The sequence below is a fragment of the Struthio camelus genome, chromosome 3 (assembly GCF_040807025.1).
Source record: "Struthio camelus isolate bStrCam1 chromosome 3, bStrCam1.hap1, whole genome shotgun sequence".
NCBI lineage: Eukaryota > Metazoa > Chordata > Aves > Struthioniformes > Struthionidae > Struthio > Struthio camelus.
Window position 1 is genome coordinate 61508742 of NC_090944.1, and position 24322 is coordinate 61533063.

At 41.7% G+C, this 24322-nt stretch overlaps 1 protein-coding gene across 2 annotated transcripts in view; it reads right to left on the reverse strand.

Annotated features, from left to right (window-relative positions):
* The window catches only part of LAMA4 (laminin subunit alpha 4), a 109035-nt gene that overhangs the window by 51851 nt on the left and 32862 nt on the right, over positions 1–24322 (reverse strand). For both annotated transcript variants that reach the window (XM_009682494.2, XM_009682493.2), the window contains exons 3-8: positions 18837–18961; positions 14490–14570; positions 8987–9201; positions 3927–4022; positions 2067–2218; positions 1761–1871 (exon numbers count right to left, since the gene is read on the reverse strand). In XM_009682494.2, coding sequence (XP_009680789.2) covers positions 1761–1871; positions 2067–2218; positions 3927–4022; positions 8987–9201; positions 14490–14570; positions 18837–18961 — 780 coding nt within the window. The remainder of the gene's footprint in view (positions 1–1760; positions 1872–2066; positions 2219–3926; positions 4023–8986; positions 9202–14489; positions 14571–18836; positions 18962–24322) is intronic.

The following is a 24322-nucleotide window of genomic DNA, read 5'->3' on the forward strand; positions in this document are numbered from 1 at the left end:
CAGACAGATTTTCAGGACAGAGCTAAATGCTAATTAGCATTAAAAAAGCCCATCCCAAGCAGACTCGGGGATTTACAGATTACATTTATAATTCTCATTTACCAGAAAGAATTGCCTACAATTTGTGCATTCATTCTGTTTTCATGGTTTAAATCAGACTGTCCAGTGAACCATCAGGCATGGCAAAGTGCTCTTGAAATGCTCTGAATGGAAGACACAGCATAAATCTGCAAAATCCATTCAAAGCTCAGGCACCCAGTTTCCATGAAAGTACCTTGCAAAGAGCAAAAAGGGGTATATTCAAAGTTATTACCATGGTCTTCCCTCCACTGTGAGAGTCTGGGGCCTTTGTTTTCCTGCCTTTACAAGCAATCATAGATATTTGTGTGGAACAAGCTTTATAAATAAGTAGGGAGAAAAGACCACAGAAAATGCTGAATTTATTGCTTCAGGGAAAGTTGAACCATGGAATGAGCTAAAAATTACACAGAATAATGGTGAAGATGACAAAACTTTATTATCCAAATTTATTAAGTATTCCTAGAAAACCTAATGCCTTAACCGTCCTACCTACAAGACATAGCAGAACGCAGAGGCCATGTCAGTACGGCTAGATTTTCACAGGCACAGGCGGTGAGGGAGCTGATTTAATCAAAACCCGCTTTTGAAGCCAGCTATGGTCTGTGCAATTCTGCAGCACCGTTCCATTAAGCAAGTGCTGATTAAAACCACCAAAACTCAGATTTTTCTCTTCTGCCTCCCTGTATAGTCCGTCCTTCTCTCTCTTTTTTTTTCTTTTTTTTTTCTTTTTAACTCTCCTTGCTCCTGTGTTTGAGTTTTTAGTCTAAGGTATAATTTTAATTTGTCTTGAGAAGGAATTGGTAGGTGAATATAAGGTCTGGCATTTTGCAATAAACATGAAATATACTCTAGACCTAGTGAAACCGTAGTTATCTCTGACTGGTACTAATATAGCTTGATGCATCTCACTAATACACATAGTACATTTCAGCAACAGAAAGATGTTTAATAATATCTGTTTAAAATAGGAGGAGAAGCAATTTTGAACCTTATTTCCTCTCTTAATGTATTTCATTACAGTATTCTAGGGTGCAGTGAAAGCGTTATGTGCGCTGAGAGCAGATAACCTTAATTTTAAAGCCTGGCAATTGCATGTGGGATGCAACATTTAAGATTATAATTGTGTTAAAACATATCTTGGGTGCTGATCAGGCTCCCATGTCAGTAGGTACCTGAAAAACTTCTTGAACTGGCAGTTTTGTAACATTTTGAAGTGTCTATTCGAGGTTAATTTAAATTTTATGAGAGCATACATGTAAAATAGATACAGTGCAAACATTCTCAAAGTCAATCTGAATTGCTTCAATCTTGGTTACTTTACTTAATTAGAAGTCAGAATTTGAAATGCAGTGGGTCTACCTCAGATGAAATGTATGTGTGGTGTAGGGAGTAAGGTGGGAATGCAGATCCTCAGGGAAGGCTTATTATGATCAGTGGCAAACCTCAGACTATATTCAATGGACTTTGGCCCTATATCCTTCCTTTTCTGGCAAAAAGACTGATAGGCCATTTATAGTTTTAATTCAGAGCTCAATTAACCCCCCTCCCACACAAAATAGAAAGTTCTCCCAAGTATCTTTTGGGACACTCACACCCTTACAGGGGGAACTGCTTATGCCATAATGTGAATACGACAAACCTGAAACTCTCAGTACTCCGTCAAAAGGCTATACACGAACCTGCTCACTGAGTATATCTGTGTCTGTCAGGAGATCGTTCATTTCTGCTGCAACATCATCGACCTGGGTGGTCCAAAGTAGAGAATGATTCTTTTTTTTGGACATTGCAACCTGTGTGGGGCAAAAAACCAAACCAAAACAAAACAAAAACAATGCAAGTGACAGCAAATTCTTTCTCTGATGAATACAGTGCGAGTGACGTAAGAATTCAGTAGTACTGGGCAGGGACTGAAATATATGTGAGTGGAGTGGCAATTCATAGATCAAAATTATATTAAAAAAATAGAACTTCACCAGTGTTTGTACCTGGAGATAGGTGGCAGTGAGGTTGAGGTCATTCAAGTGTTTCTGAGCTGCAACTCCTGTAGAAATGCTCAGTAAAGTTGATTTGCTTTCATCAATGGCCAGAATTGCTAATCGGATGTCATCAGTCAAATCCCAAATACATTTATCGCAGCCTGAGAAGAAAATAAGAGTGACATTTTTCTTTTAGTGTTTGTGTTTTATCAATATTATAATTGATATACATGATCAATGTGTAGAAGTATCTGAAGGGAGGGTGTCAAGAGGATGGGGCCAGACTCTCCTCGGTGGTGCCAAGTGACAGGACAAGAGGCAATGAACAGAAACTGAAACACAGCAAGTTCCATCTGAACATGAGGAAAAACTTCTTTCCTGTGAGGGTGACTGAGCACTGGAACAGGTTGCCCAGAGAGGCTGTGGAGTCTCCTTCTCTGGAGATATTCAAAACCTGCCTGGACACAATCCTGGGCAATGTTCTCTAGGTGACCCTGCTTGAGCAGGGGGGTTGGACTAGATGATCTCCAGAGGTCCCTTCCAACCTCAACCATTCTGTGATTCTGTGATTCTGTGATTCTGTGTCAGTTAAACAGCAAATATTCTTTTCCTTCTAAAATTTACTCTATACTGCTCTTGCCCCATGGGGTTCCCTCTCTTTGTTATTGATCGATAGTGATGGATACCCATTTTTCTTTCACTTTCATCCACCCACTTGCAAGGTCCCACAGTACAGTCATGATACTTCCAGATGAAAAGCCCCAGATGGGACTAGTCTGAGAGCCTGTTGAGGCGGCTTCATAATCAGTAGAGAGAAAGATATGAGGCATTTCCTGGCTATTCCCTAAAGGCTCTGCATGTTTGTGGCCCAAAAAACAGATGATTGGGGTCAAAAAACAAGTTAATTTTGTTATAACCCTAAACTGTGTATTAAAAATTTGGTGGTATGAGAAGTCAGGATGTACAGCAGCCAGACTCTCAGCTAGCTATTCAGTATGGGAGCCAGCTTTTAAAACCACAGTCATAACATGTTTAGTTTATGCTTTCATAGAACTATATCCCTGTACCTACTGAATGCTTGTAATACCATCTGATTTTTTAGTAACGTTTGTGCCACTACTAAATACAAAGAGTCTTAGATGAACATGAAACACAGATTCCTACAGAAACTTCTGCTTAGTGTTGCATAGTCTGTATTCTTTATTGCAGCAGCTCCCAAATGTTTTCCTTTTGTTTGTGCACATGACACCTCTTCACTGCCATGGTTGTTTCTTGGGAACTTGTTTAGAAACGCATGCTACGTGGTAGGCATTATACCACAGACATACTAGCATTTAAAAAAACCCCATGTTTACACATAGTTACAACATAGTGCAATTGGAAACTCCCCAGGCTTCCTATAGTTAATATAGGGGAAATAGTGGAAAAGCAACTGATTGCTTTCTATATGTCAGATTGGCAACAGTGACAATTTATAGTAAGGTGTGCATACAAGAATAGAACTGATATGCAAGATAGTCCAGATAATATTGCAGCTGGCAACTTGTAGAGCCAGAATATTTTTTTGCAGGCGCTGCACCTCAAAGTCTAGAGGAGTATCTTTGTGTACCTAATACTCCACAGTTTGTACCTAAGCGTTCAGTCCTTATTACAGAGCTGAAAGTACTAATGTACTCATTCAAGCAAGCAGACACCAGTTTAAATACACAGCCAATGAGGCATCTCACATGTTCACATGTGTAAGTGCCCTGCAGGATCAAGTTTCAAGTGCTGAGCCCACTCGAGAACTGAGCTCTTAAGGTCATATTTGTAGGCATCTAAATGCAAGAACGATAGGCATTTTTGGGGTCCTCTTGATAATATTCTTACTGATGGTCGGGCAGTCTGTGCCAGTAGAAACTTCAGGACTATCTGCTAGACATTCTCCTGTTTGGCTGTCACACATTCTTCCTCCACAGTTACATTCTGCAGGAAAAAGAAAGGATTTTTTTAAAGCAGTAATCTTCAAAATGTGCAACCAACCTTTCCCTGCCAACACTTACAAAACGATTACACATATAATTGGTCCTAGGATGTTTATAGGATTGGACCTAGATGTTCACACCAAAATCAGGGGCTTCTGAGCCTGATTTTTCCTTACGTGTGTAGAAAAAGGTATTATTTGAACTGAAGAGTTACAGGCAAATTGGATCAGATAAATATGGGATGAGAAAGAGTATGTGCTGAAGTGGCTTCTGCTGCTGCTATTCAGAGGGACCTCAACAGGCTGGAGAGATGGGCAGAGAGGAACCTCATGAAGTTCAGTAGAGGCAAGTGCAAAATCTTGCACCTGAGGAGGAATGACCCCATGCACCAGTACAGGCTTGGGGCTGACCTGCTGAAAAGTAGCTCTGCAGAGAAGGACCTGGGAGTCCTGGTGGACAAGTTGATCATGAGCCAGCAACATGGCGTTGTGGCCAAGAAAGCCAGTGGTATGCTGGGGTGCATGAGGAAGAGTGTTGCCAGCAGGTCGAGGGAGGTGATCCTCCTCTTCTACTCAGCCCTGGTGAGGCCACATCTGGAGTGCTGTGTCCAGTGCTGGGCTTCCCAGTGGAAGAGAGACATGGCGCTACTGGAGAGAGTCCAGCAAAAGGCTGCAAAGATGATGAGGGGACTAGAGCATCTCTCCTATGAGGAAAGCTGAGAGCTGGGCCTGTTCAGCCTGGAGAAGAGAAACCTGAAGGGGTATAAATATCTGAAGGGAGGACGTAAACAGGATGGGGCCAAACTTTTCTTGGTGGTGCCCAGCAACAGGACAAGAGGCAACGGGCACAAACTGAAAGACAAGCAATTCCATCTGAACATGAGGAAAAACTTCTTTCCTGTGAGGGTGACAGAGCACTGGAACAGCTTGCCCAGAGAGGTAGTGGAGTCTCCTTCCCTGGAGATATTCAAAAGCCATCTGGACACAATCCTGGGCAACGTGCTCTAGAGGACCCTGCTTGAGCAGGGAGGTTGGACTAGATGATCTCCAGAGGTCCCTTCCAACCTCAACCATTCTGTGATTCTGTGATTCTTCAAGGCTTCCCAGGTGGTCAAAAGCAGAAGCAGAGAGACCAGAGTTGTCCAGCTGGGTCTTTGTGCATTACTGTCTAGAGAGTGATGTTTAGGTGATGAGCTAAGGAAACCAGTACAACTGAAGTTAATTATTAATTATATATCTCTGGACAGGCCTGTGGAATTTTTCAATGCCACTTCAGGCTGCCACTAAATAAGCTTTCCAATTTATCAGGGATTGATAGTGGACTCCAATTCCATCAGCAGCTTGAGCATATCAAAAAGTAAACATCTCCTACTACTTACAATGAAGATTAAATTAAGTTTTAAATTTTTTTAACTTGAGTAAGCTACATTTTTATTGCCAGCGCAAATGGCTTTTTAAAAAGTATAATTTCTCATCTGAAGTGTCTCTTTAAAGTTTTAATTGGCCTTTTAAGATATATTATTTAAAGATTAAAATATTCCATAACAAAAACTCAAGCAGCACATAAGAGCAGCAGAGATTTATCTGGAATTCATTTTGCTTGTTATTCATGGTTTCATCAGAATCTCATGTAACAAAATTGTTCACTGCCATTTTATTGTAGCCCATTCATTATTTCCTATGAGTTACCCCTATTTACATTGCACATTCAAGGAATTTTCAGGGAGAATGTGTAATACAACTTCAAAGTAACCATGATGCAGTAACATTGGAATAATTTTGTGTAACTGACCCAGTGCCAGTGGAATTACTCCGTTTTTGTATTAGTGTGAGAACAGAATTTGCTTATCACTTTTATTGGGCAACTGATATTTTGACCTGTATGACCTGGGTGTCTCCCAGCCCCTGGATCTACAGAGTTAATTTATTATTTCTTTTGTTACCAAGTGAAAGAAAAGTCTCAGTTGAAAGCAGAGATCTGCCTTTATTTATATCACAGGATCCAGGCTATTCCAAAAACAATTGGCAAGATTACAGGAAAAAGATTAGAATTTAGATTAGGTTGGTGTTCAAGAAAACCAAATTGCATCTTCTTATTAAACAGGGTAAGTGTTACTTTGTCACAAAAATGCTTATAATAAATTCTTTTCAAAAGCAGTCCTGATAATTTTTCATCTAATTGTTTAGAAGGTACCATATTTTAATGGGCATTTCAGACTTTCAGTGATATTCTGGCTTACTCTTGGAGACGTCTTCTAAATTTACCTTTATTTCTGAAGGACATTTTTAAAAGGCTTTGAAGTGTGGGTAAAGGCCACAGGGTTAAGGGATTTATTGAAAAGAGGCTGAAAACTACTATCCACCTCTACACAGATTTTCTTTTTTGCTTGGAGAAGAAAAGATTACCTTAGCTGCACAGAGCTCATTTCACTCTCTTAAAATATTTTGTTCTCTATACCCTGTGCGGTGCTTTATGAAAGTAATGTACCCAAACCTTCAGTTTCTTACATTATTTTCTTTTTTGTATTTTTACATTTAAAATAAGATATTTATCTTATTTCAGAATGAATATTTCTCTAAATTAGAGTTCCCAGTTGTTCCAAAATGCCAAAATATAAGCTAGCCTTGTTAAGTAACAGGATGTTTTGGATATCATGGATGTTCTGATTGGTGCAGGTAATTTTGTGTTTAAATAAACATGCTATGTGGTAAATAGACCAAGCATGTACACTTTTATGCAGTGTTTCTGTTCAGGCTGTGTGCAGCTACCAGTTATGAAATATCCATATTTTTAATTTTAGCAGAAGTGAAGGTGAAATTAAAACTGTGTAACTCTGAAACATAACATATCAAAATCAGGATTTACTAGAGTCAGTGACAGGATTAAAATCACTCCTAAAAAGAGAAAAGATGCATCTTTCCTAACATACTCAATTTCCCAGGTACTTTTTATATTTAGCAAAGATCTAACACTGCAGGAAAATCTTCTAATGAACAGAATTACCAAGCTGATTTACAATCTGCATGAAAAACCTATATAGAGAAGTATGGTGTACCACGAAATCCAACTTAAACTCTATCTTAGAAATGTAAATAACACCTAAGCATTCTCTCTGTAATTCTACTGCAACTCTTTACGGGCATAAACCAAAACTATACTGAGGTGATGAAAGTGTGACTTAACTTCAGTTTAGATACCCTACATTCAGAAATGCCTTCCAAGTATACGTCTTGTGTAATTTGCTTAGACACTTAAAATGCCCTATAATCCTCGGACTTCTGGCAAAACTCCTCTCAGCTGTTTAAATTCTGCTATTGCACATGGCCAGAACATCATTGCTGTGGCTGAGGTAAAGTGCTGGGTGCTTATCTCCTGCCTGATGGCATTCAGGATCCAGAAACTAGATCCTGTTATTCTTTATGGGAGAACTACAATTAAATCATCTCAGGTAAAATGAATAAGGTAGTGAACTGCATGAACAAGGTTTGCTCTTTCAACCTGAATATCACAGAGATGTTGAACTGCAGGCCTGTGTTGGGGGCCCAAAACCAAGCAAGAGCTGAGTTTTGGGCATACTAGTCCCTACAACCTTTGCCTTTTTGGCTGGTCTGGACACCTAGGCACAGTGTGCTGGCATTTGGGATTACTGTTTTGCAGGCAAGATCTCTCCCATTTCACCGTAAATGGAATTTAGGCATGTGACTTATCAGTGTGAGTTATATCCCAGAGACAGACACTCGACTTCTAGCTGTCGCAGGATAGGAAAATAGTACTGGAAGCGAGCATTAGCATCGTCGTATCCCGTTCACTGCATAAGGCAGCAGCACAAAAGACACTTGAGTCCAAAGTGTCCCCAGAACCTCCACCCTACAGGTCCCCAAAAACTCCTTAGCACCTTATAAAAAATTAGTAGAAAACAAAATCCCAGCAGTGAGTCATAAGAAGAAAGTATGTTTGGTCAAGACATATAGGACTATAGGCACCGAAGCCTTTAGCCCAACACCAAAAGACTCTGGCACTGCCAGTCTCCAGGCTGGGTGCATGCTTTGGCTGTGTCTTACCCTCAAACTGCTCTGAGAGCTAGGAGTCATCCATCTCCTCCATCTTGTAATCTAATCCCTAAGGGAAGGTTCCCCATCAAAGAGGCTGCGAGAAAGCCTGGAGGTCTGACACCTGCGTTCTGCCTTTAGCTGTGGCTATTCCTTGGTGCTTTGAAAGAAGGTGAAATCTCTCCTCTCAGAAGCCAAAGCAGTGACAAAGGGCACAAGGTTAACGTTCTTTTTGGATCTAACACCATGTAAATTAGAAGAAGAAGTGTCTTGGAGGGTGTAGATTTTTGTGACCCCTCTGTGTAAGTATGTGTAGGTGACTGTCCTCTGAGTAGCACCTCACCAATCACTAGGACTCCAGTCACTGCAGAAGTGGAAATATGGTAACAAAGAAGATGACACAGCTACAGGGAGAATGCAGAACACATTATCAGCTGAAAACGAAGAGAAACTGAGCTAGGATCTGGTCAGGACAGGAGGGACAATCCCGTTCCCCTAAAAAATGCCTTCAGATCCTCACATGCCATCAGTTTGAGTGGGAGTGTTGTACAGTGTGTACCCACAAATACAAAGGTGAAGTCTCTGCCCAAAAGAAAGCTTAGAGTCCTCATTTAAAACAAGATATAGGACACAGCAATGCCTACATTCATCCTGCCTAGGTGTTTGATTGAGATGTTGGAGTTTGGAGTCTGAGACTTCCTCACAGGCAATGGAAAGAGGGAGAAAGTGCCAGGAAATGGTTCAGATGAACAGGCATCTAAATGATCCCGCCAGGGAGGCGGTGGGGAATGCTCCCTGATTCCCAGTGCCATAGGAATCCTCCTGCTGGCTGATCTTAGCATCTCTACTAAGTAGTGCATACACTGTGATGCGCAGAGTTTTACTATTCTATGCTATACCAAACCATAGGCAATACCTGTACAGTTTTTAGCGAATCTGGCATCCCCATAGTAACCCGGAGCGCATCGTTCACACTTGAACCCCGTGGTGTTGCGCAGGCAGTTGCGGCACTGGCCGGTCACTTCATCGCAGTCTTCAAAAATCAGGTTTGGGTCGGAGTTCCCACTGCAGTCACATTTTTTACAAGTGCTTCCAATTAGTAAGGGGTTTCCATAGTAACCAGGGGCACACCTGAAAGGAAAAGCAAGCCCAGAGGTGACTAACAGTGACATTCCCATCTGTGGTACTGTTTTTTCTCTGGCTTTATTGACGTCACCATGAATTGATGTCCGTTTGCAACTACTAGGGGACAGAAGGCAAATTAGGAACTGTAATCCTGCAGAGGCTGTTTTGTGAACTAGTCTCATGCTGTATAGTTATTTATTTTTCCCTTCTTGAACACTCCTGGTATCTCAATCACATCAGTCTGTATTTTTTCATTTGTATCTTTAGCGATGAAATGATTTGTTCCCCATTGTTTTAAACTGCATGACAGAATGACCTCCCTGCAATTCTGGTGTTTATTTTGGTCTCTATCAGCTTAGGATCTCACCAACTATATTGTGTTATATAGGAAATGGGAGAAAGAGACTGCATTCCATGATGTGGAAACTCAGAGGAAGTTCAGGCATCATTTTTATTATAATGTCCGTAACAATGTTCTGACCAGAAGGGATTTATAGAAATATTTCTGTGATGACATACAGGATAGTTTCTGTTTTCTGCAAAACAAAACAGACACTGAAACAACCTCCGTTTTACATCCTCACCATTTTTCAGATATGGTCTATGATAGCCTGTTGGCTGAGGCCAAAAGACTGTAAGACCAGCCACAATGCCAGAAGGGGTGGATTCTTCTATTGTTTTCTGGTAGGAGAGACAAGCACCACAGGGAAGACCTGAAATGGGCCCAGTTTGCTTTTCATGTTTTATTGCTTTTGGGAAGTACTTCTGTTGAAAACTTACTGCATCATAATATGGAAGAAATGTTAAAACTGCAGTGATTTTTGAAAGTCTGGGCAAACCAACTGTACCTAATGTTCCTGGGCAGATGGTGACCCTAAGCTGAGACAATAGTGAATGGATTTGGTGTCATCATTTGGAAAGAATTGACAGGCACTCTGTTACAGGAGTCCCTGCTGATAGCAAGGAGCAGACTTAATCCTACGTGCTACAAGTACTTTTGCAAAAGAGCAGAAATAGCTGGTGAACAGCAGCTACTGGCAGCAGTGCAGCGGTTAGCCACAGCAGCTGGCAGAGGACAGACATAGGCAGAGTGGCGAGCAGAGCTGGCACAGGAGTGGGTATGGAGCAGCTCACTGGAGTATGTCCTCAGCATCGCTGGAGTTGCTGGCAGCCAGAGCAGTGGTAAGCTGACTGGTGGGGTTAGCTGGCAGGATGGAGAGCGGCCTGTACTGCTGGTGGTGTCACCGAGGTGTGGCAGGGGGGACTTGCCACCCCGGCACCTTGCGCTGCAGAGCTCGGGGACTTGTACTCACAAACTGGGAATGAAGAATTACTCCTTGGGGATAGAGGCTGCTAGCTGACCTAGCTTAATGAAGAAATCAGTGGATTAAATAATTGTGGCAGCGCTTTAGATAAAGAGTATTTATTGTGTTTTATTCTGTTTTATCCCCCTGTTGTCCTTTGCTTTTCTCTCATCCAGAAAGACCTGCTTTGAGATGCTGTTTGTGCTGTTGTTTGTGGATGGGGAGGGTGGGCTCTCAGGCAGTTTACTTTAATTTTCTCAAGTTTCTGGCTGGTGACTTGAGCTGGGGTCTAGTGTCTGCTAAAATGTGAACACAGTCAAATCCAGGTTCTGCTATATCTGAATGATAAAAATGTGGGAGATCTGATAAGAGCTTCCAGTTTTGATCTCTTCCTACATTTGCTGAAGGTTTTTTTAATAAAGAAAGTAATTTCCTCAACACTGCTTTGTTCGTGTTCCAGGCCTGAACCCCCACAGTAAAAGCACATATACAATTTTAAGCATCTTAATATAAACCACTTGGCTGCCTCAGTTATTGCCTTTGCCAATGGCAAAGACTATAGTTGTCTCTTTGCAGCACTGTCTGAATCTTTGGTGCCGATCTTATCATTTGGGTGACCTAGATGTAAAGAATAAAAGTATGATCTGGAGTTCTGTGCATCCTTTGAAGAAATGCAAATAAAATAGTGAGCATAAAGAATGTGATTTAACTCATTCTGGTGGAGTCATTTACATGGGAGTTAGAGCAGGCACTGATGGAAATGCTCCAAAAGGCTTCCTATAATTTTCTAATATTCTAGAGCCTATACAAGATAGTTATATTTTTCCAAATGTCAAAATTTCAGTACCGTTATGAAGTTTGAAAAAGAAAAAAAACCCTCCGTGATTTTAAAAAAAGATCTGTCTAACCATTTGGTTATTTTGAACTTTCAAAATCTTTCATTCTTTTTTTAAAAATTTTCTGTAGCTAGACATTTTCCAAATGATTGTGCATCTTCTGTGGCCACCAGTTTATATCACACAAGCCACTGAACAGTGCGGAGGTGATAACTGCGTTTTGCTTACCTCTAATCAGGTGTAGCTTTCAATCACTGTCTGCCAAAGACTGTATACTATTCCCATCATGCCCATAGTATATGCTCTCTCATAAGAACAAGGTAATTCTTTTTTCTTTTCTGAAAGATACCATTCTCTTCACTTGCCAGAAGAGTAGTGGACAGCGCTCACATCCTCCAGATATATTTCTGGGTCTGGAAGTAAGTGCTGTTTTGTATGATCATCTGAATCACTTTCATTAGCCATATCTCATCATCTGGAGTAGCTGTCTAAAACAAATAGAAACTTTTACGGCAGAAAATAAATATGTCATCTTCACTTTTCCTTTTCTACTGAGTACATCTCATAGGTTAGGACTATGCTTGGCCTCTTTTGAATAGTTGACGCTGAGTGAGAAGAGCGAAGACAGCTGGACGGAAGCGTACCAGGCCATCTCTGTGCTTTATGGTCCAAAAAAGTAGAGGCCCGTGGTAAATGCTTTTTCCTCCTTTGTATCAATAAATGGCTCTTTGTTGCTAACAAAGAACATTTCCTCTCCCACATGATTTTTCAACATTGTGGAAATAATAAAGCTGCTAAGTTATCTTTGCTTCGTTTCACAGCCATGTTTGCTTCCTGTAATTATTGGTGAGTTAACTTCCCCTTCACTGGCAATGCCAAAAGACCTCTTTTCCTGCGTTCACTGTGGATGATAAAGTATCATTTTTTCAGTTATCTTTTTTAACCTTTGGGTGTTAATAAAACCTGGCTTTCATCTGTTACCACCTTAATGCCTTATTGTTGGAGTCAAGGAACAAAATGATTCATTCCTACGTTTTGAATTGGGAGGATGGTTTTCCTAATTCCTAGCGAAGGCCTCCATGATTTTAGAACTTTATTTGCTAGCAAATGTAAAAGAAACTGGATAGATTTGTGCCAAGCCCCCAGAGCAGCACAAGAAAACTTCCTACTTAAATGCCAGAGGATATGGAGCCGATTGCCTCCTGGCCTGCTGAGAGGTCCCATGTGCTGCCCATGGTGGGGTGCCCGCAGCCCACTGCTCCGTGGCACCAGTTCCTGATGGCCTCAGAGAGCTGGTAGAGAGGGGATGGGGGGGGGTCAGACCACAGAGGTTGATGGGCAGGACATGGCCTTCCTCTCCTTTAACTAGGTTGCCTTCAGGCAAATGAAATTAAGCAGGACATAGTAATGACCGCCTCTGGAGACACAAGCTGCTATTTGGGTTGCAGGAAGGATGGGGGCAATATCCATTCTTGCTAGCATTCGGGATTGCTGATGGAGGGGAGGCCAGGCAACACAGTGCTCCTGTCGCTGTATTTGACAGCGCAGTGGCTGCCAGTACTCACAACGAATGGTGGAGGTGCCCAGCAGGAGCATATGTAAGGCATAGACTTGCTCTTTAACAAGTGGAGAGGGACCAGCAACGCATATATCATTTGTCTTCAAAACTCTTTTCATCATTTCTGACACAAATGCGAGTAGGACCAGGAGCCTACCAGAAAGAAAGTCTTACTTGTTACTGCTCACCACCTAAGTTAGTCAAGGACTTAACCAGTGACCCAGGCAAGCCGCTTTCTTTCTGTGGCTTTTTCTAATCCATCTGCTCAGCTTTACCTTCTTTGAGACAGATGCACTGGGTAAGGCTGGTTAGTGGCTATTAGAAGACAAAGCTGTATGATTCTCTCCTACTATTATAATTTGCCACTCACGTCGTAGGATTTGATTTGCTTGTAGTCTAGGATGACATTTTAATAACCATTAAGGAACTTCACTGACCTTTTAGTTGTCTGCGTTTTTCTCTGTGTATATATTTGACATTTCAGAAGAATGAAAGGATATAGCCAAAGGACTGGAAATAAGCTCTTTTTTTCATGTTTGTGCCTGCTGTGTAGAGGGCTTTCACTATTGCTGTCACCATATTAGTAACACAGAGGTAATATGCTGATGTTTTGAGCCATTATAAGGGCAAAAGCCTTGACACTGTTTTTTGACCTACCTTTTTCACATGATTTCTCTTTTGCATCTTGAGCATCACTTTTCTCCTTTCTCTGGTATTTAAGTATCAACTGAATTCAAGACTTGCCCATTGATAGTGAACTGAGTTATTTAATAGACTGAGTTCTTCTAAAATGGGTGCTGAGGAAGCCAGCTGACTGAGCAGTCCTGTACCGCTCAGTCTGTGTTAGGGATGTTTAAACTTAATCACTGCCCAAGGAGAAATTCTGAGTTAGAATCAGGCCTCTGGTATTCACTGAAATGTCTTTCATGTGTATTCACAGAGGGTAAGATGGCCCTTTACAAGATAGGATAGTAAGCTAAATCTATACTACATAGCTTCATTTATTTGTGTACTTTGTAATTTAGAACATTTTTGGTGGAGATTGCTTATGGATATCACAGTAAATTGAAAAGCAAAACTGACCCACAGTTGCTTTGTTGACTTGACTGAATTATTACGTTTGTGAAGTATATCTGTGAAGCTGTATCTGATCATTAAGAATTTGATCACATAATTCATTTTTCTCCCTTGCTTCTGAAACATTTAATTGGTTGAACCCTGTCATGTTTTTAGGTTGGGGAATTGCAAGAGGCATCTATGTGGTGGTGATTTTTCACTTCAGCAGCTGTTTCCGATTTGTATTTTATATTTCAATTTGTAAATTGTATTCATTTTAGGAAGATAAATACACAAAGGTACAAGAAATGCAGGAATTGGACCAAAATAAATCAGATGTAAATGTCTGTCTTGCACAGCCATGTCTCTACAGCACTTTCTTGCTGCTGTTTTGTAGGAACTGAGTGAGATCCTTAAACAGTCATGATTCAACCTAATGAATACACATGCACAAGATTTCTCCCCAATATGGGAAAGCTCCCTTGAAGGCTTCTGAACTTCAGTATTGTTGACCGGCAAGTCATCCGTTTAGTTTCTTACCTTTCACAGTTGGGTCCTGCGTAGTTTTCCTTACAGACACAGCGTAGACTTCCACCTTTTCTGTAACAGGACACTGCAAAGCTGGAATTTTATTGGAATAGGTAGAATAATGAGCAATAGCAAACACTTGGGAGTATTTGTTCACTATATTAAGGACATTTGCTGTCAGTGTCGGCTCTGGCTCTTGGTTAATTGTTACTGAATGTTCTTTCACTGGTGTCACTAGGTTCCTAAGCTCTGTTATCCACTTTATACCCAGTGTCCTGTCTTTTTAATTAGTGTAGAAAGAACCATGTTGCATTATGGAGGTATATAAGCCCCAGATACGTGCAGATTCCTATCTTGCAGTGTAGATCAGACACACTTGCAGGTTTTCATACATATATTTTAGATAAGGAACTTAGGATAAATGTTTATGGCATGTGAACATAATTGCTTCCTGTCTTTTAGTCTAAGGGACAAAATATTGCCTGTGAAACACATTGCATTGAGCACTTCCAGAATTCAGATTCTGGAATGGACACAGCAGTTTCCTCTACGACTCCCAGTTTTCCTCATACCTCGTTCAGAGGTATGGAGTGGTGTAAACTGAACTCAGTGATGCCATCCTCATTTACCGTAACTGAAGTCTCTACCATCTCAGTGAGTAAGCCGGAAGGGCCTGTTCTGAGACCAACATGCCGCTTAGTGATACTGACGGCAGTAGCACTTGGTGGTGTAATTTTCACTGGAGTGATTGTAAAACAGGGATTCCTTTGCTTTCTTATGTTTTCAGATTTTAAGCACTGTATAACAAAATACAAGAACAGCAGCAGCTTGATTTGGGTAGTGCAAAATTCTATACGCTTCACATACAGAGGTCTACATGACTTAAATACCTTTGCAGTAAAAGAGCATAAAGTCTTAAAGATGTTTTCAGTTACATTCTGATATATACTGGAATGCAGTCAAAATGCTGAGTGGCAGCAGTTGCCAGCTGCAGGCCCATGGATCTTAAAATGTAGGTCCTTTGTCCCACTGCTAACCTTATGCTGATTGGTATCAACTATGGTTCTTGAAGGACTGCATGTCCCTTGAGAGCTGGCAGAGCAAAAGTCACTACATGTCTTTTTTCCTCTTGCACATCTCCTGTTATAGTATTATACCAAGTTGTGCTGGGCAGCTGTGGCCAGATTGCATCCCTTTTGTGCAGAAGTTCAAAATGCTCAGAACGATGGGAAAGAGCATGATCCATGCACTGTTCCAGGAATGAGCAGCATTAAAAGGTGACAACTCCTGGAAAGCTTCAGTTCCCACCAACATTTCTCAGCTGGTGGGACAACCAGGGTCAAATAAATAGATGTCTGTGTTGTCTCAAAACATTTCATACAGCCAGAAAGAACATAGAATGAGCTTCTTCTCAAACAATTCACAAATTAACTTCAGTAAAAGTTTTTATGAGAACACATCTAGAAATTCGTAACAGTTTGGCAGCCTTCCTCTTCTTTTATTGAGGCTAATTCCTTCACGTAGTTGAACAAACCACATTGTGGATTTAAGTTATGAAATAAGACTGAAGCCTTCCTGAGTTTTTATATGTCTTGTGTTTTTTAGAGAAAAAAAATCCTAAAATTCCCTCAGGTTTAAAAAGAAGTAACATCTGCTGGAATCTGAAGCAATCCCTTTTTTTATTCTAAAGAGGTGACATTATGCTTCATGTGGATTATTCCAAAAGTTCCCAGGATAGCGGATATGAAGATAGTTTGGCCAGAAAAAAATCTGGAGGCACACAGATGAATCCCAGAACAAATATGTATCATCTGATGAGTCTGTCAGTTTTCAGATTTGGTCAGTTTGTCGAACTGTTATGAATTCACTAGCTATTTCCAATTTAACGCAGACTGCAAAACAGCATGCTTTGCATGCTCTGTATTTAAGGCATTTAATGTTTTTCTGCTTTCTGATAGAGTTACTGTTTTGCCTTAGTAGAAATTAACTAAGAATAATGGAGGCCCAATTAAAAAAAAAAATGGATGTTTTTTCTTCGAATTTAATTATGCAAAGCTCAGTGTTGCTCAATCATTATTATGTGCTTGTGTTTCAGCCCCAGCTGAAGGCGATTGTGTGGTCAGGTCTCTCTCATACAAGAAGCTGTACAGACAATTTCTGCATATAATTTATATAGGGATATAAGGCAACTGGGATAAGATATTCCTTTAAATATTGCCTTCAGGACTTGAATATAAGGGAAAAGCCTGTAAAATTGAACTGTATCTTTGCATGAAATGATTTTAAAGAGGTGACACATTGCTCCTAACATGTAAGCATCTGCATACAGGCTCCTTGCTAGGTTTGTTCTCCCTTCTTGATCCCACACTGCTGTCCTTTTGGGTTTAGGACTTCTTTATCTCTAGTGGTCTAAATAGGAGAGGAGTATATCCCTAGCAGCATGGGCTAAGAAGCTTGGGCTAAAGCAGGGAATGCTCCTTAGGCTTCTCTAATTCCCCATAGTACTGCCTATAGCTTTGGTGCCTACACATCCCATAATGTCAGCACTGAGTGCTGTTGGGCTGGCGGGCTGGTTGGTTCCCTGTTTTTAGGGAACACTACCACAAAGCCAGATAGCTTGTAGGATTGGGCATGGGGCGGGATGAATACAGCCACGGCCACCTCAGCCAAATTGCACTGTAGGAAGGGCAGTGCAGATGTTTGCTCAGCTTGCCACACGTGATCTAGAGTGGGTCTTGTGCAGTGCTGCTGCATTCGTTTGCAGCCCTGGTTTTTGAGAGGACTGCTTCTTACAAGTCAAAGTGGCTGCTCTGTGCCCAACAAGTTGAAAAAAAAAAAATCCACTCTCTTTTGCTGAGCAAAGGTGCCGCTTCACAGAATCACAGAACGGCCAAGGTTGGAAGGGACCTCTGGAGATCATCTAGTCCAACCCCCCTGCTCAAGCAGGATCATCTAGAGCGCATTGCACAGGATCGCATCTAGGCAGATTTTGAATATCTCCAGGGAAGGAGACTCCACAGCCTCTCTGGGCGACCTGTTCCAGTGCTCAGTCACCCTCACAGGAAAGAAGTTTTTCTGATTGTTTTATTTCTGCTATACATTTCTGGCATTACTTCCACTACTGAAAATGAAGGAAGCAGTATGCTTTGTCTGTGAGCTCACTCACTCCTAAGCCCTTGAAATAAAAATAAAACAAGGTTTTCCCCCTCTCTCTTGAGGATTTTTCTCTCTAATCCCGTCAAAGCTGTAGTTTTTCAATAATAGCTGTTCTCCACCCTACAGCCTTCCTCACGTGTCTGCAGCTTGCTGCAAAAGCCAAGAAGTGATCTGCGGGTGTCCGGCAGGAGGGATTTTGCTCAGTTGCCATTTTGGGCCTGTGCCACTGAGCAGCTGAGCAAAATGCGGATCGCCCCACCTTAAAGCTGTGTGAGTAACCCTATAGCAACCATAAACAAATATAATTATTCCTGAACACAAGGGAGAAAAATTCCCTTTTGAGAAGACCAGCTGAAATTAGAATGGGAAACAACATAAGGGAAGTAGACAGCTCACTGAAAAATAGCCTAAACCCATCAGGAAGTATTTACTAGTATTTCCTCTGTGCATTGTAGTGGGATTTGCGTAGATGCTGCTCTAATGGAGTTTGGACCTCAAGTAAGAGCAGGCTGATTATTTCTTTCAGCTGCATTACTGATGTACCACTAAAAGTTTCTAATAGTCACTGTTTGTAGTTCTTTGTTTCCTCTGGAGGCATAAAGTGGATAACAGCTGGAGTTCTTTGGCTCGGTCTCTGCTTTCTGACAGGCTTCAGAATTTCTTACCCAAAGGTAGCTGTGCATAAGCTGGAGTGGCATTGTACCTGTCACAGTGTCCTCTGGCCCTTTCCTTTTAACTGTGCTTGTATTAACCAGATCCAGCCAGTGGTTGCTCAGGAGTCTGTCAGGCAATGCTTTTTCCTGACTGGTTTTACTCTCCTGAGGCCACTGATCCATCTTTCCGTCTGTCTCAACCACATACCTCCATGATGATGCTTTGTGAGTGAATCTATCCTTTGGGGATTCTTTAAAATAACTAGACAGCTGAACAATCTCTCCCATGTGGAAGAAGGAGAATGTGAAGCTGTTCAAATATTTCCTCCTCCCTCTTGGTAAGAGTTGATACGAGTGCTTAAAGATATTTTACACTTTCTAAATGAAATGCTGTTTCCTGGTGGTTAAGAGCTGGCAGTGCTCTTGGTTTTCTTTGCTGGAAAGGACAGCAGCCCTTGCCTCCTGCATCCAGGACCAGGGGATGATGACCCCACCTGATAAAGTACCAAAATCAAGACAAATCAAAGAAAAGCAAAGACTTTTTACATACTTGGCAACTACTGGCAGAGGGCAAGGGCAAGGCTGGCAGAACGTGGGCGGTCCTCTGACGACGTCTCCAATGAAGCCATCTGGACAGTGCTCGCAGTGCTGTCCTGTTGTGTTTCTCTGGCAGTCCTTCAGTTAAAAGAGAGAGTGAAGATCATTAAATGAAGGCGCTACTTAATTTAGAGCAGAAATCATTTGGTTGAAGACTTAGCCAAGCAGAATAAGGGCTGGTGCCAGATCCCAACCCTTTGAGGCATTGACAGATGAAGCCAAACCTGTTTGTAAGCAGCACTGCTACAAGTAAAAATGCTTTGAATGATTACGTTGGAAGGCCAGCAAGTATTGGCAAGGTGCAGTACAGGACAAAACAGACATATGAGCGTGCTGGGTGCAGGAGCACAAGCAACACTGCCTGTTGTTAGAGTTGTCATGAGCATTCAGGTGTAGCGGTCAGCTCTGCTTTGAGTTGCATGTGCTAGTGAGTGTGATCCCTTTGACTGGAACCAAAATACAATGCAAAATAGCTGCTGGTAAATACTGTCAGCAGATTTGAGTCTAGATACAGGTTTCCATGAGGCTGCTGACTTGATGATTGGAAATGAACAGAAAGGAATCTGCAGGTGAACAGTGGCTCTGATGTTTTTCTCCTGAGATGAAATGTGTTACAGCGTTAAGGGATGCTTTATCACAATACCTTGTTCCCAGCCTCACAGGAGGTCTGTTTAATAGATGCAAGGAGCAGGAGCCTGATATATCTTTCTCATGCAAAACTGCATTTCCAGCAGTTTTTCCATGAAATACAGAGCAACTGCACAAAACCTCACTTAATAAACGAATTTCATCTCCACTGTTTATGAGGAAATACGCTTACTCATGCTGAGGCAAATCGGCCACTACTTGATATTGTCAAGGTTCCATGGAAATCAGTCAAGCTATGATAATTTATACTGAATATTTGTTCCGAAATATTTCATGATGCTGGGTACAAAATTGTGCCTCTCACATAATATTTTCTATCAGCAAACAATGTCATGTTTCATTGTAAACAATTCTACATTGAATTCAGAAGTCCCACAAGCTGAAGTAAGTGTTGTTACATCATTCATTTTAGAAGTGGACACACTGAGATGCAGCAGGTTACATGGTCTTTCCCCTATGTACATGCTAAGGCTGTGGGAGACTGCTGTGGCGTGCATGAGCAGTGACAAAAAGACTACAGCCTCTGTTTCTATCTCAGCAAAATACCCAGAAGTTATCATCAGGAAGACACAAAGCCCCAAATTCTAGCTGCCTTGACGAGTTACTTATCAAAGAGTAAGGAAGGATGTAGAAGTGCTTTTCCTTCTTGCAGCTCTGCAATGACTTTTGCAGTGTCCCTGAATCGGAACTCTCCAATTACACCACTTAGTACTAATACAGTACAGATGCAAATAAATGCAAGACTTGAGGCAGCAAGGAGTCATCTCCATGGCAGAAATATGTGAACTATTCTGTGTGGTGCATATTTGCAGTACATACTCAATTTTTTTCCTCTTCAGACCTACATACAGGGGATCATGGGTGCTATGGGCTCATGAATCTGATTTCCATCCTGGTAGGATGACAAGGTCTGTAATAAAGAACAAGAACTCTGAGTACATGAGTAAGCATCATCTGAATCAGGGACTTCTACTTCACTAACCTGCTGTATGAGGGTGCAAATAATTAAGTATAAACGGGGATTCAGTGAACATAACATACATACATAGATTTTCAAAAAAAGCCAGTTAAGTTGTCAGAGAACTGAAAGAAAGCCTCTTTTATGAACTGAAAGCTGATAAAGGCTAAGCAGCAAAGGGTAGGATGTAATGGTCACTTTTCAGAATGGGGAGGAGTCACTAGTGGATCACCTAGGCTTTGGCGTGGAGACTGGTTTTGTTCAGTATTCACCGGTGCCTTACAAACAGGGACCAGAAAGGCTAGGGCTGTTCAGCTGAGAGACAGGAAGGCTGACAGAGGTGTGTGGCTGGGGTGTATAAAATCAAAAATGTGGTAAATAAACTGAATGCAGAACAGTTGTTCACTCAAATCCTGCAATGCAAGAACTGAGGAGCACTCAGTGAAACTAGGAGGAGACTGGTTTAAAGTGACTTTAAAAGATACCTCTTTACACAGAAGGTAGGGAACTTCTGCAACTTGTTGACAGGAGGCTGAGAGATGACAGTTATTTGCATGTTCAGAAAGGGATTTCCAAGAGAAATTCATGGCCAATGGGTCCATAAGTGGTTGCTAAAAGGCCTCAGCAGGTATGTACCCTCTGACATTCCCTAATACAACAACTGTGGTTGCTGACGGAGTGTGAAGCAAATAGACTTCGAAGAGCTGTACAGGCTCAGGTGCTGTCCCCAAATAGCATGTCCTGTTGCCACAACTGGAGACTGAATATTTGGCCACAGAGATTTTTCGTCAGGCCATGCAGGGCACTTCTTGTGTTCCTATGTTCAGAGTTGGCACAAGTACTAGGAAATGACCTTGGTGCCCCAGCATATTCTCTAGTAGTCATTTAATCACATCACAGAAATCACTACGCTGTTAGCAGATGGCAGTCTCTGGAATAACAGGGAAGTTGTGTGTCGGATTTCAGGTGCATTAGCAGTACGTCAAGAAGGAGCTTCTGCAGTGACTGCCAGCAGCAAGTTTGACTGTGGTCAGAGCAAATGGAGCTCTTCTTTCAGTAGCACCAGATTGGGGGTAGGTGAGCTTAGCTTATCAATTTTTCAACTAAGCCAAACCCTACAGGTTGGTAGCTGACTTTATCTTCCAGTCATGGTGTGCTTTCTGAAGAAAAGAGTGTGAAGAAAGAGGAATAAGAATGAGGAAGACAAATTAGTAGGATTTCACTTGCACAGGCATTGCTAAATGAGTTTTGTATCCGGATATCATAACCTTGATTTATTGGCAGAATTTTGTCCTGGCAACACTAATGGGTGGTTTACATAAATCTGTGACCCAATACCATCAATCTCCATCAAAAAGCCTCATTTTAATAAAGGGCATTCACCCTTAAGAAAGCACACAGAATCACAGAATGGCTGTGGATGGCAGGCAGCTCTGGAGATTGTCTGGTTCAAACGCCCTGCTCAAGCAGCATCAGCTACAGCAGGTTGCACAGGACCATGTCCAGTAGGGTTCTGAATATCTACAATGATGGAGACTCCATAACCTCTCTGGGCAACCTGTTCCAGTGCTTAGTTACCCTCACAGCGAAGAAGTTTTTTCTTGTGTTCAAGTAGAATTTCATGTCTTCACCTAGTTTCACTGAGTGCTCCTCAGTTCTTGCATTGCAGGATTTGGGTGAACAACTCTTCTGCATTCAGTTTATTTACCACATTTTTGATTTTATACACCCCAGCCACACACCTCTGTCAGCCTTTCTGTCTCTCAGCTGAACAGCCCTAGCCTTTCTGGTCCCTGTTTGTAAGGCACTGGTGAATACTGAACAAAACTAGTCTGCGCGCCAAAGCCTAGGTGATCCAGTTTGTGCCCATTGCTTCTTGTCCTGTCACAGGGCATCACTGAGAAGTGCCTGGCCCCACCCTCTTGACACTGTCCCGTCAGGTATTTATATGCGTTGATAAGATCTCCCCTGAGCCGTCTCTTTGGGATAAACAGTCTCAGCTCGCTCAGCCTCTGCTCATAGGAGAGATGCTCCAGGCCCTTAATCATCTTTGTGGCCACCTGCTGGTCTGAATCCAGCAAGTCCATGTCTTTATCGTCCTGGCAAGCCCAGCACAGGACCAACAGTCCAGATGTGGCCTCACCAGGGCTGAACAGAGAGGAAGAATCATCTCCCTTGACCTCTTCCTAATGCAGCTCAGGAGGCTGTTGGCTTTCTTTGTCACAAAAGCGCATTGGAGGCTCATGTCCAACCTGCTGTCCCCCAGGACTCCGAGATCCTTTTCTGCAAAGCTGCTCTCCAGTTGGTCAGCTGCCAGCTGCCAGCCTGAACTGGTACATGGTGTTATTCCTCCCCTGCTGCAAGACTTTGTACTTCCCTTGGTTGTACTTCATGAGGTTCCTCCCTGCCCATCTCTCCCTCTTGTCGGGGTTCCTCTGAATGGCAGCACAACCATTTGGTGTATCAGCCGTTCCTTCCAGTTTTGTATCTGGTTATCTTTTAAACTGTCTTCCTCATTTGAACCCCGTTACAGCTTCCCATTAGGACTGATCCATTTAGTTCAGACTCTTTTTGATTATAGGAGACTTTGTGTTGCTGTGTGTTTTATAACCATACCGAACAGTATCCTACTGCACAACAATTATTTATTTCTACAAAGCTGTGAGATCAGAGAACTCTACAGCAGGTAAAATGACAAGGAAAAGAAAAACAGACAATCTTTATCTCCATGAAACTTTAAACAGATTTGATTCCAATAGTTGCAGAGTTAAACTTTCCTAGGAAGTTTTTTCATAGTAAGGTTTGTCATAGAGAAGAGAGTACTTAGTATGCAGAAAACAGAAGGTTCTTTTAACTAAAAGGCCCTACAATGAAAGAAGACACAAAACTTGACTAGGAGCAGGAGGAGGAAGACCAGAGAAACTCAGAAGTGTAAATGAGGGCTGAGTTATAGGCAGCAGCTGGGGAGATGTCCGAACGTTGAACTCTTCTCTTGCAAGAGTACACAAACAGCACTGCTACTGGGGCACACAGTGTGAAGCACAAGGCAGTGGAAGGCTCATACTGTTTTAAAAATAGGTTGCATTTGTCGTTATTCAATGAAAATGTGATTTTAATGTACTGCAGAAGAAATATAAGAGCATTGGCAGTGAGAGCTCAAAGAGAAAGGACGATCTTATATCTAAAGCATGAGTAGGCCTCAGGTGGTCTACATTCAGCTGTAGACTTTGTCATACACGTCCTTTTGGCTCCAGGCAATTCACCTCACCTCTCTTATCCTCAGTTCCTCAAATGGATGTTATCAGAATAAATCCATTACCGGTTTCCAAAGCTAAGATTCCTATTGTGAGGAACACAGCAGGGTAGCAGGGGAGCTGATGTTGCTCTTTTTATCCATAGTATTTTTCATCTTCTAAACTAAAGGGCAGTGCTAAATGGCCCTTTTACCCCAAAGCCCCCATTAGCCAAGTGCCTGAGGCACTTTTGTAGTTTTTCTCTGGTTAGTGATTATGTAAAAGTGGTTTTATCTTATATAACGAATCAGAACTACTGCGGGTATTTATAATCATATTTTTATAGTAATGGCAAAAAAGAAAAGTGTCCTTCTATTTTACGTTACATTGGCTTGCATCTCCAACAAAACTTTGACTATGATAAGCCTATGAGACAGCTCTGAAGGCAGGGAAGACACTGCAGCTCTTAAGTAATTCTGCGATCCAAGTGGCACTGGTTTGGTAGTTTGAGGAAAATGTTTTGTTTCTGAACTGGTGAGTTTTGACAGGGAAATAATCATGAGAAATAAAAAAAAAAAGGAATTCAATTTTCAGCATTTT